Below are 12,403 nucleotides of genomic sequence, written 5' to 3' on the forward strand. Positions count from 1 at the left end.
TTAGATCGAGTAAGTACCCTTGCGGAAGCGTTTTGAACTAGCTGAAGCTTGTTTACTTGATTTGCATGGCATCCCCCGAGTAGTGAGTTACAATAGTCTATTCTAGAGGTCATAAAAGCATGGATAAGCTTCTCTGCGTCAGATGTAGACAGTATATGGCGTATTTTCGAGATATTTCTAAGATGGAAGAATGCTGTGCGGCAGACGTTGGCGATATGACTATCGAAGGATAAGTTGCTGTCGAACATCACACCTAAGTTCCTAATCGTGGAAGATGGCACCACAGTGCAGCCATCTATGTGCAACTTGTAATCTGACATATTATGTTTGTAGCGATTCGGTTCAATAATAAGTATCTCTGTCTTATTGGAGTTCAGCTTAAGAAAGTTATGTGCCATCCAGTCACTAACATCGCTAAGGCAGTCTGTTAGCTTAGAAAACGTGTGTGTTTCGCTGGGATGTGAGGAGATGTAAAGCTGGGTATCATCCGCATAGCAGTGAAAACTTATGTTATGTTTCCTGATAATGTCTCCTAGAGGTAACATGTATAACGAGAACAGGATAGGACCTAAAACCGATCCCTGCGGTACACCGTATTTAACCAGGGAGTGATATGACTCTTCCTCGTTTACATAAACAAAGTGATAGCGATTGGTTAGATACGACCTAAACCAGGCTAGCGCCTGACCACTGATACCAACATAGTTTTCTAGCCTATTAAGTAAGATTGTGTGATCTATTGTGTCAAAGGCTGCACTAAGGTCTAATAATATAAGAATTGAGATTTCACCACGATCGGATGTTAATAGGAGGTCATTTGTAACTCTAAGCAACGCTGTCTCTGTGCTATGGTGGGGCCTGAATCCTGATTGGAACTTTTCATATGTACTATTATTTGTCAAGAATGTGCGTAACTGGCTTGCCACTACCTTTTCTAATATTTTCGAAAGAAAAGGGAGATTTGAGATTGGTCTAAAGTTATTAAGCTCTCCCTGATCAAGCTGCAGTTTTTTAATCAGCGGTTTAATAACTGCTAGTTTGAAAGCTGTTGGAACATATGTGACCCGTCACGGAAACCAGGGACACAAGTCGGCAGCACAAGTTTCGAGAAAATGATAAACAAGGTTTTTTTTTTTCAAAATTTGTGATTTTCGTTTTATTGCAGAATCTGTTAGTTGAGATCACGAAGAAGCCTCTCCATGTTTGAGATAGCAGTTTATGTATATTTAAAAGCGTACATTTTGCGGTTAAAATAGGCTTGTTTTCCGGAGATTCTAGCGTGCAGCGGGGGGCGTCATTGTCTGTGTGTATATTTACATACTGTATAAGCTTGTGTTTTCGCCTCCGCCCCCAAAGGGAACAGCGTGACTACTGAATAGGGATAGTTCGCCCAAAACTGAAAATAATGTCATTAATGACTTACCATTATGTCGTTCTAAACTCGGAAGACCTCCGTTCATCTTCGGAACACAGTTTAAGATGTTTTAACATTAGATTTAGTCCGAGAGCTTTCTGTCTTCTCCATTGAAAATCTATGTACGGTTTCCATGTCCAGAAAGGTAATAAAAACATTATCAAAGTAGTCCATGTGACATCAGTGGGTCAGTAAAATTGTGTTGATGCATCGAAAATACAGTTTGGTCCAAAAATAGCAAGAATTACGACTTTATTCAGCATTAGGTGTGTTCGACTTCATGCGGCGCTGGGCAGACCGATCGGCGGCTGACTTGAAGCAGTGCATTTTGGTTAGTACTTTTGTCCGACTTCAGCTGGCGCTGCAGGCACGTGACTGTGTCATATGGTTTTTAAGTACCGCGAGAGCGTTTCGAGAGTAGCCGGCTAGCTCAGCCGGTGCAGCTCCTCCAGAGCGGCTGCCCGGAGTTGTGATGACGTAACAGCTTTACTTGATTGGTCGCCTCATTGATGACAACGATCACGTGCGTTTCAAGTTTAATCCAACCTTTAGTTTCACTAATAAACATTATAATTTCATGTTTTAAAACAGGAAAAAACACTTTAATATCCTTAAATATGTTATATTGTGTCATGTAATAAAATAAAAATGAAAATAACAAACTCTATTGGTATTTTAATAATATATGCTTGTTTCCCGTTATTTTCGGGTATACAGTATAAGCAGCAATTAAAATATTCGATATAAAATGTTTCTGGTTGCAACTTTTTATTAAAAGGTTTGTTTTTATCAAATTCAGCATCTAAGTCACTTCATTTGCGATTACAAACAAGGAAACACGGCGCACACGTCACTACGGCAAGCAGCAGGTGTCCGGCTTGACGGCTCCGTCTTCAGTTCCTCCCTCGACTGCAAGCGGCAAACCTCGCCGATCGGTCTGCGCAGTAGTGGTGGGCGATACTGCAAAATTTGGTATCGATCCGATACCAAATACATAAAGGGTCAGTATTGCCGATTCCGATACCAATCCGATACTTTTTACTTAAAAAAATACTTTTGTGTAGGGGAGAGCATTATGTCATTATTTCTGAGGTGAATGAATGATAAATTCTTTAGACTTTTTTTTATTAAAGTATTTAAGTCCACAAAATTATTAGTTATTAGAAACTGTAGAATTAAGTTGTTACAATCTTTTTTAAAAAAAAATAAAGAATAACAAAATTCTCTCTTTTTTCTGGTTTTAAAAGCAAATAAAGTGCACACAATTTTTACTTTTTACACGCATGAAGTTACAGTATTATTATTATAGCCGTAAAATAGCTCCACACAACGCTTCTCTTCCTCTCTGTCATCCTGATCTCTCACTCAGTACGCTACTTCTCGGCACGTTGTGTCAGTGAGTCACGTGACGACACAACAACGAATCACAGCAGAGCAGCAGGAGGGGGAGGAGTAGCAAAGTGGGACAGGATGTGAAAGCAGCGTTTGCTCAGGATTTTAGAGGTAGAAGACACGAGCAAAGTATAATGAACGTAGAGGAGAGATATTTAAATTGAAGTATCGATTCAATTACAATTGTATCGATCTGATACCAATACCAGTGTTGGCATCGATACTATCGATATTTAGATCGATCCGCCCACCCCTACTGCGCAGCGCCAGATGATCTCGAACACACCTGTTAGGTGTTTTCGACATCGGCTGTGGCTGGATGTAACCGATCGGCGAGATTAGCCGCGTGCAGGCGGGGAGGAGCTGAAAACGGAGACGTGAAGTCGGACGCGCTGTGGTTCCCGTAGTTTGCTGCATTTACGTCAGGCATGGCTGATCACGTGCCGTTTGCTTGCTTAATCGCATTAAACATGATTTGTAAGATGTAAACTGCATAAAAAGTGAATTGTACTGTTTTGAATGTCCGTGTATGAGCATGAGTGGAACTGAAGAGGCTTACAGCATCTGTTTTTACAAGAATAAAGTTTAACATAAGCATATATTATTTAAATACCAATGTAGTGGGGTCTACGTTTTTTATCCATTTTATTTTGATGAAGATGACACAATATAACATCGCGACTACATGAAAAGAGCTTTAACTGTTATAAAAATACAGATTTGTGAGCATTTGTGGAACTGAGGTCGTGAAAATACACACGAAACACACGTGATTGTTGTCATGTGGTGAATCCGACCAATCGTGAAACAGCTGTGTCGTCATTACAGCCCGTGCAGCTCCTCTTCGGGAACTGCGCTGGCTAACTCAGGCGGCTGATCTCGAACCGGTTCGAGATCAGCCGCCTGAGTAAGCCAGCGCAGTTCGCGAAGAGGAGCTGCACTGGCTGTAATGACGACACAGCTGTTTCACGATTGGTCGGATTCACCACATGACAACAATCACGTGTATTTTGTGTTTATTTTCACGCCCTCAGTTCCACAAATGCTCACAAATCTGTATTTTTATAACAGTTAAAGCTATTTTCATGTAGTCGCGATGTTATATTGTGTCATCTTCATCAAAATAAAATGGATAAAAAACGTAGAGCCCACTACATTGGTATTTAAATAATATATGCTTATGTTGAACTCTTTATTCTTGTAAAACACTGCTGTAAGCCTCTTCAGTTCCACTCATGCTCATACACGGACATTCAAAAGAGTATAATTCACTTTTTATGTAGTTTACATCTTACAAATACGTAGTTCGCGGCATTTACGTCAAGCATGGCTGATCACGTGTCGTTTGCTTGCTTAATCGCATTAAACATGATTTGTAAGATGTAAACTACATAAAAAGTGAATTATACTGTTTTGAATGTCCGTCTATGAGCATGAGTGGAACTGAAGAGGCTTACAGCATCTGTTTTTACAATAATAAAGTTCAACATAAGCATATATTATTTAAATAACAATGTTGTGGGGTCTACGTTTTTTATCCATTTTATTTTGATGAAGATGACACAATATAACATCGCGACTACATGAAAATAGCTTTAACTGTTATAAAAATACAGATTTGTGAGCATTTGTGGAACTGAGGGCGTGAAAAGAAACACGAAACACACGTGATTGTTGTCATGTGGTGAATCCGACCAATCGTGAAACATCTGTGTCGTCATTACAGCCCGTGCAGCTCCTCTTCGCAAGCTGCGCTGGCTGACTCCGGCGGCTGATCTCGAATCGCTCTCGCGGTACTTAAAAACCATATGACACAGTCACGTGCCTGCAGCGCCAGCTTAAGTCGGACAAAATTACTAACCGGAATGCACTGCTTCAAGTCAGCCACCGATCGGTCTGCGCAGCGCCGCATGAAGTCGAACACACCTATGCTGCGTCCGAAACCGCCTACTACATACTATATAGTACGCGAAAAGCAGTAGGCGAGGCGAGTAGTATGTCCGAATACATAGTATTCGAAAAACAGTATGCGAAAAGTACCCGGATGACCTACTACTTCCGGTTAGATTTTGCAGTGTGCATACGATGGACGCTTCACTATCCCATGATGCCCCGGACGAGGAGTTATCCAACGAAGAAGAGGCACGCTGCTGTTTTCGCGTGAGAAATGACATGACGTGATGACGACGTATGTCACGTGATGTAGCAACATGGCGGATGTAGTACGTCCGAATCTCATTCATACTACCAGGATTCATACTATACAGTACCTACTGTTTTAACGCCAAGTAAGTAGGTACTTCATCTAATTCAGTACCTACTATACAGTATGCGGTTTCGGACGCAGCCCTATTGTCTTCTCTTCCGGCTCGAGCGTGAAGTCACGTGACTGTAGTGACGTGGCTGCTCTGTCCCTTAAGACATGTTTGCTGAGTTTTATTTATTTTTTTCAAACTTATAGCGTGCGTCTCCCCAGACTGTAAATGAAGCTCGGGCGCACAAAACAAAAGAAATATAAAAGAAGCTGGGGCGGAACAAATAACAGTCAACCGCATATACGTCAGCCGCGTCACTGACTTTATGGGGCGCCGCAGCCGGATGACGTCAAAGTACCGCGAGAGCTCTTTAAGAAATCTTACGGAGTAGTTTAATTTCGACTCGCTCTCGCGGTACTCTGACGTCATCCGACTGCGGCGCCCCATAAAGTCAGTGATGCGGCTGACTGTTATTTGTCCAAACACACAGAAGTTACACAGAGATCGTTGTATTCTTTATATAATTGGCTACATGTTTTGTCTATCAATATTTTCCATGAAGTCATTGTCTGATGGAGGAACGAGCGAGCGATTGGTAACATCTCTTAAGGACTTCACGTTTTCGACGGTGCTGTTTTTGGATTATCTATTTTAAATACAAACTTTGAAGGCGGGTTCATGTGTTTAACGGAACGTAAATACCGGAGTGTAATCTGATATACCCTTACATGTTACGATGTAAATAGTCCTCAGATTGTATATTATATTGTATTACCAGAAGTTCATGCGAAATAGACTATATATCTATATTTCACGGATTATACGCATTTGTGGACAAAAATCATTGGATGATTCACACATCTGAAACAGACTGGATTCGACTTGTGATCCCCGCAAAGGTAACGTTAAAAGTCCTGTTTATGTTTGCATTTTGTCATTCGGACTTCTGTAATAAAATACTACATATGATGGTAGAACCTCTGTATCTCAAAACGGCTTTACAGGGGGTATGGCTTAGCTAAATGAGATGTAAATGAGCCCTATTGTCTCTCCAGCCAGGGAAAAGGGAAAGTGTTAACTTTTTTCTTTCTCAAATTTCTCAGCATTCTCTTTCTTGAATGTGTTACATTCAAATGGCCACAACTTCTCCACATCTTATCAGATTTCCATGTGTTACACATCGTTGGAAAGCTTAGAATCTGCACTTTCAGAATCTATGAATAACTCAAAATGCCCCAGATCCGACTTGTGTCCCTACTTTCCGTGACTGGTCACATATCCTATTTCTAGCGATGAGTTAAAGATATTTAGAACCGGGGTTGACACTACAGGGAATACCTCTTTAAGCAGTTTTGTGGGAACGAGGTCTAATATACAGGATGATGATTTGGATGATGTAACTAGTCTAGAGAGCTCATCTATTGTAGTAGGTTTAAATGAATCAAGATGTTCGTATGGTAGTCTAGTGTTAAGTGAACTAACGGGTTGAGTGGTGGCTGCCTGGGTAGCTACGATGTTTTCCCTTATAGACGTAATTTTGTTAGAAAAGAAGTTCATGAAGTCGTTACTATTGTGTTGAAGTTTACTATTGGTTTCTGTTATTTCTATATTTCTAGTCAGTTTTGCAACCGTGCTGAAGAGGAAACGAGGGTTATTATGATTCTCATTTATAAGCCTGCTAAGATAGGTAGATCTGGCGGTTTTAATAGCCTGTCTGTATTGTTTAACACTCTCTTTCCATGCTGCACGCCATACCTCTAACTTTGTGCTTCTATAATTTCTTTCCATTTTCCTAGTTGCCTTTTTGAGTGCTGCGGTGTGATGATCATACCATGGAGCTGGCGGTTTTTCTTTGATTCTCTTTTTTCGAATGGGAGCAACGGCATCCAGTGTGTTAGAACAGACATTGTTTAGGTTTTCTATTACAATATCTAGATCGTCAGAGTTATCTGCTACATGTTTAATTTGAGACAGGTCTGGAAGAGTGCTAATAAAGCTATCTTTAGTGGTGGAAATTATTGTTCTGGCTAATCTGTAGCATGTTGTGGATTGACTGATCCTATCTAGAAGTACAGTGTATGACACAAGGTAATGGTCAGAAACTGCATCACTCTGAGGTGATATTTTGATGTCATTAATATTGAGCCCGAGTGACAGAATTAAGTCTAATGTGTGCTTACGAGTATGCGTTGGCCCTGTCACGTTTTGTCTAATATTGAGAGAATTTAGAACATCCATAAATGCACGTCCTAGTGCATCTTTTGGGTTATCCACATGAATATTAAAATCACCAACGATAAGAGCTTTATCTACAGTGACTACAAGCTCAGACAGGAAATCTGCTATTTCTTTAAGGAAATCTGCATGGTGGCCCGGAGGTCTATATATTGTAGCTAAGGCAAAAGAGAGCTGTTTGTGGTTACGATCGGTTATTTCCATATTTAACAACATTAGTTCGAATGATTTAAATTTTACTTCAGATTTTTGGTTTACTTTAAAAATTTTGTTGTATATTGTAGCTACACCACCCCCTCTCCCCTTTAATCGAGGTTCATGTTTATAATAATAGTCTTGTGGGGTGGATTCGTTTAAACTAATGTAGTCGTCTGCTTTAAGCCAGGTTTCTGTTAAACAGAGTGCATCTAAGTTTTGGTCTGTAACTATTTCATTGACAATAGGTTCTTTATTGGTAAGCGATCTAATGTTAAGAAGGCCGAATTTTAACATTCGAGGTTCATCTGTTAAAGTATTGTTGTCTAATTTTATATTAATCAGATTTGTACCAGATGTGGCAAGCGGTGCTCTGTATTTATTTGTTCGGGGAACAGATACAGTTGAAATGTGTTGATATTCTGGTAAGATTGACTCGAAGTGCTGGGATATAAGTGATCTTGACATATCACGGCAGCTAACAGATGGACGGTTAAGCCGATCCGTCTGTTGTCTGACTTGTACCCTGGATAGTCAGACTGTATTCGAAGTAAGACTATTGGTCAGATTTATAGAGAGAATCGCACTTCCTTCCTGAGATGGATGAAGGCCATCTCTCTTTAGCAGGTCAGGTCTCCCCCGAAAATGCTTCCAATTGTCTATAAACCCTACGTTATGCTGAGGGCACCATTTTGACATCCAGTCGTGAAGAGACAATAATCTACTGTAAGTTTCATCCCCCCGGTAGGCGGGGAGGGGACCAGAGCATATTACATTGTCTGACATTGTTTTAGCAATTTCACATATCTCTTTAATATTATCTTTGGTGATCTCCGACTGGCGGAGTCTGGTGTCATTCGTGCCGGCGTGAATAACAATTTTAGAAAACTTACGCTTAGCATTAGCCAGCACTTTAAGTTTTGATCTAATGTCTGAAGACCTGGCTCCCGGTATACAATCGACTATGGTGGCTGGTGCCTCAATGTTTGCGTTCCTAAGTATCGAATCTCCAATGACCAAGGCACTTTTAACAGACGTCTCAGTCGGTGTGTTGCTTAGAATATCGAACCTGTTTGAAATTACCAGGGGGGTCTTGGGTGGGCACCGGAAACGACTTTGCCGCCTGACAGTCACCCAGTTAGTCGGCCCCCTTGACTCAGATGATGGAACCGAGCTATGTGTATTACGTTTAACACTAGGCGCACCCGAAACAGTGTTTGTAGCATTAGCGGTATTAGCGTTTGTAGCATTAGTGGTATTAACGTTTGTAGCATTAGCGGTATTAGCATTTGTAGCATTAGCGGTATTAGCGTTTGTAGCATAAGCGGTATTAGCGTTTGTAGCATTAGCGGTATTAGCGTTTGTAGCATTAGCGGTATTGCTGTCATCAACTAGCGTTTGGATGCGCGCTTCTAGTTCTGCAATCTTCTCCGTCAGCCTTAATACTTCAATACACTTAGCACAAGTAAACCCCTCTGTGCTGATGGAAGAAGCTAAACTGTACATGTGGCAAGTAATGCAAGTTACAATAACAAGCGGAGTCTTACCGCTTTCATGTTGGCTGATGGCGTCTTCGGTCACCTGGACGCGGTCCGTGAAGCTACATCGCGAGGGAAGCTCACTCGCAGCACGCCCCGATCGCCTGCGGACGTCTGTAGCCAGTGTGATGTGAGGCAAGCTGAATCTGCGACGGCCGGGCAGCGGCTCCTCCACGGCTTCCCGATCGCTTTCATTCTGGGCGATGGCGTCTCCGTTCCCTCGAGCGCGGTCCGTGAAGCTGCACCGCGTAGGGTGTTCGCTTTTTGCACTTCTCGGTCGCTTGTGGATGTCTGGAGCCTGGGTGAACTGGGCGCTGTACTTCGCGTAGGATCTGCGATAACCGGGTATCAACTGCTCCACAGCTTCCCGCTCAGGTGAGGACAGGTCTGAATAGCATACAGTGGATGAGTCCGCCATTAGATCGGCTGTTTGTTGATGCTAGCGGGCTATATGCTAACACTGGGTGTTTAGCAGTGATAAATCGTTTCACGTGGTAGTACTGCTCAATAGTCGTCACGGCAAAGTATTCTTGAGATAAACGAATATGTTATATTATATAAATAGGAACAAGGTAGTCAGAAAATAGGATTTGGATGATAAACTCGACGGAGCTCTGATGCACGATGCTCACTCTGACACATGGCTTCATATAATCCATGAAGCCATGTGTCTGAATAAGGTATCCAGGACCTCTGTTACAAAATTAGGTTCACAACAATAAAGATTCAGAGGTTAATTTAACTGTAGATATAGAGCACTTTTGAATCCAAAAAACTCTCCCATACGCAAAGTACCTCTCTTCTCCGGGACCATTCACCACACAAATGTCCATATCCTGATCTGATGCAGAAATTTTGTTCAGAAGACACACAGCAAGAGTACAGGCACTACTAGTCCGCCCAAGCCAGTCTGGGCTTTTCTACACAGCAGAGGCCGAGACTGCAGCCTCCTCCCCGGGCTTCTCTGCTTTCTGTTCCTACATCTGCCTCAGCTCTTTGCTGTATTGTGGCTCATAAAGGTATCATGAACAGCGGATTAGAGCATCACGCTTGTGAAATCACCCTCTTCCATATTGCTCCACAACGTCTGTTAGCTTAGCTTATCATAAAGATGGCGGCTTTTTCGTCTGTGTTCATATATTTTCGTAAGTCCCACCCACTTATCTGTAATAGGTCTGTAGTGTGAGTGGGTCCCACCAATAGCCCGCTCCTGGAAAAATGAGGAATGAGTGTCTGCAGTCTTACACACTCGACAAAGATACAGCATTTCCTTCCTTCAAGGACACATAATTAAGATTTTTACATCATTAAACGAAGGAAGTGCAACACTGAAATCAGTATTTCTCCCGTCTCAGAGGAAACTTTAATATGACACTTCATATTAAAAGTGAAGTGTCCCTTTAATATTTATTCTCTCGTGAAACAGGAACTCATGACTGAACGACATTATGTGTTTAGACACCTTGGTGTGGCAAGAAAATATTAATATAAATAGGAATATACTTCAGAATTTTTTTTACTCATAAAATGTTGTGGGGGGGGGGGGGGGCTAAAAATTTTGTCTAATGTGTATTTGAGAAAGCATTTACACTCACCTAAAGTATTATTAGGAACACCTGTTCAATTTCTCATTAATGCAATTATCTAATCAACCAATCACATGGCAGTAGCTTCAATGCATTTATGGGTGTGGTCCTGTTCAAGACAATCTCCTGAACTACAAACTCAGAATGGAAAAGAAAGATGATTTGCTAGAGGTCAGAGGAGAATGAGCCAACTAATTGAAGCTGATAATAGAGCAACGTTAACCCAGAAAAAAATGCTCTTCTGTGGTCTTACGGCTGCCAAGAAAATGCTTGCTTTACATTGGAAACCCCCACATTCTTTAAATTGGACCCATTGGATGCAATCCTTCTTGGATATTGCCAATATGGAACTTTCAGTGGCAAGACTACATGGTGCTTCTCAAAAGTCAATTTCAGCCTGGTTAGAAGTTATTTTAAAAATTAAAGAGCAGCTGTAAAACTTTAACCTTGTCCTGGTGGTCTAGGACTGCTCAATTTCTTTCTTTATGCATGCAGTTGTATATGCCTTTTATCTTGCACTACCTAGAAATTATTTTACATATAAATATATATATTATATATACTGTATATTGTTTTATTTAACCACTGAGAGATGGGGTGGGTTTGGTCGCCTGGGAATATGGGAGGGCAATTTGGGAAAGGAAAATGGGAAAATTGTTCAGAGTATTATCTGTATCTTGGCAATCCTTTTGTACGGTGAAACTCTCTAACAATAAAAACTTTGATCAAAAAAAAAAAAAAAAGATAATAGAGCAACGTTGACTGAAATAACCACTCGTTACAATTGGACAGTGCGGTGGTGGTGGTGTAATGGTGTGGGGGATGTTTTCTTGGCACACTTTAGGCTCCTTAGTGCCATTGTTTCTGACCATGTCAATCCCTTTATGACCACCATGTACCCATCCTCTGATGGCTACTTCCAGCAGGATAAGGCACCATGTCACAAAGCTGGAATCATTTCAAATTGGTTTCTTGAACATGACAATGAGTTCACTGTACTAAAATGGCCTCCACAGTCACCAGATCTCAATCCAATAGAGCATCTTTGGGATGTGGTGGAACGGGAGCTTAGTGCCCTGGATGTGCATCCCACAAATCTCCATCAACTGCAAGATGCTATCCTATCAATATGGGCCTACATTTCTAAAGAATGCTTTCAGCACCTTGTTGAATCAATGCCACGTAGAATTAAGGCAGTTCTGAAGGTGAAAGGGGGTCAAACACAGTATAAATATGGTGTTTCTAATTTTCATTTAGGTAGGTCATTTAGGTTTCATAATGTAATTTTCCCCTCACTTTCAATTGTTTTACTTCAATAAAACATTGTGCTTAAAAAGAGAAACAGATAAACATTATATATTTATTTTCACAGGATTCTATATTTTTAGCATATTTACCAAGGGTACATATTTTTGTCTTCAACTGTATATTAATAAAATAATGGATGTGATTATTCATTTAAACTTCTCTTCTCTAGATTATCAGACTGCAGTATTGGAGAAGAAGGTTATGTTGCTTTGTCTAGAGCTGTGAGATCAAACCCATCACATCTGATAGAGCTGGATCTCAGTGGAAATGATCCTGGAGAATCAGGAGTTAAACTCATCCATGATTTAATACAAGATCAAGACTGTGCACTGAAGAAAGTCAGGTGAGCTGTGAATTCAAATAATTAAGCAATAAACTACAGAAGACCGTTGTATTGTGAGTATATATTTAGTTTTTAGCAACCAAAATGTCATAATATTGACCAAAATGTCATAATATTGATAAAAAATATTATTCTCC

General features: G+C 40.8%; 1 protein-coding gene across 31 annotated transcripts in view; it reads left to right on the forward strand.

Moving 5' to 3' along the window:
* LOC129453021 (uncharacterized) overlaps positions 1-12,403 on the forward strand; it is a 234,820-nt gene that overhangs the window by 79,261 nt on the left and 143,156 nt on the right. For 28 of the 31 annotated variants that reach the window (XM_073865319.1, XM_073865305.1, XM_073865313.1 and 25 more), the window contains one exon: positions 12,093-12,266. The exons of the other annotated variants lie outside the window; for them this stretch is intronic. In XM_073865319.1, coding sequence (XP_073721420.1) covers positions 12,093-12,266 — 174 coding nt within the window. The remainder of the gene's footprint in view (positions 1-12,092; positions 12,267-12,403) is intronic. 31 annotated transcript variants of the gene reach the window in all.

This window comes from Misgurnus anguillicaudatus, unplaced genomic scaffold (assembly GCF_027580225.2).
Source record: "Misgurnus anguillicaudatus unplaced genomic scaffold, ASM2758022v2 HiC_scaffold_31, whole genome shotgun sequence".
Taxonomy (NCBI): Eukaryota; Metazoa; Chordata; class Actinopteri; order Cypriniformes; family Cobitidae; genus Misgurnus; species Misgurnus anguillicaudatus.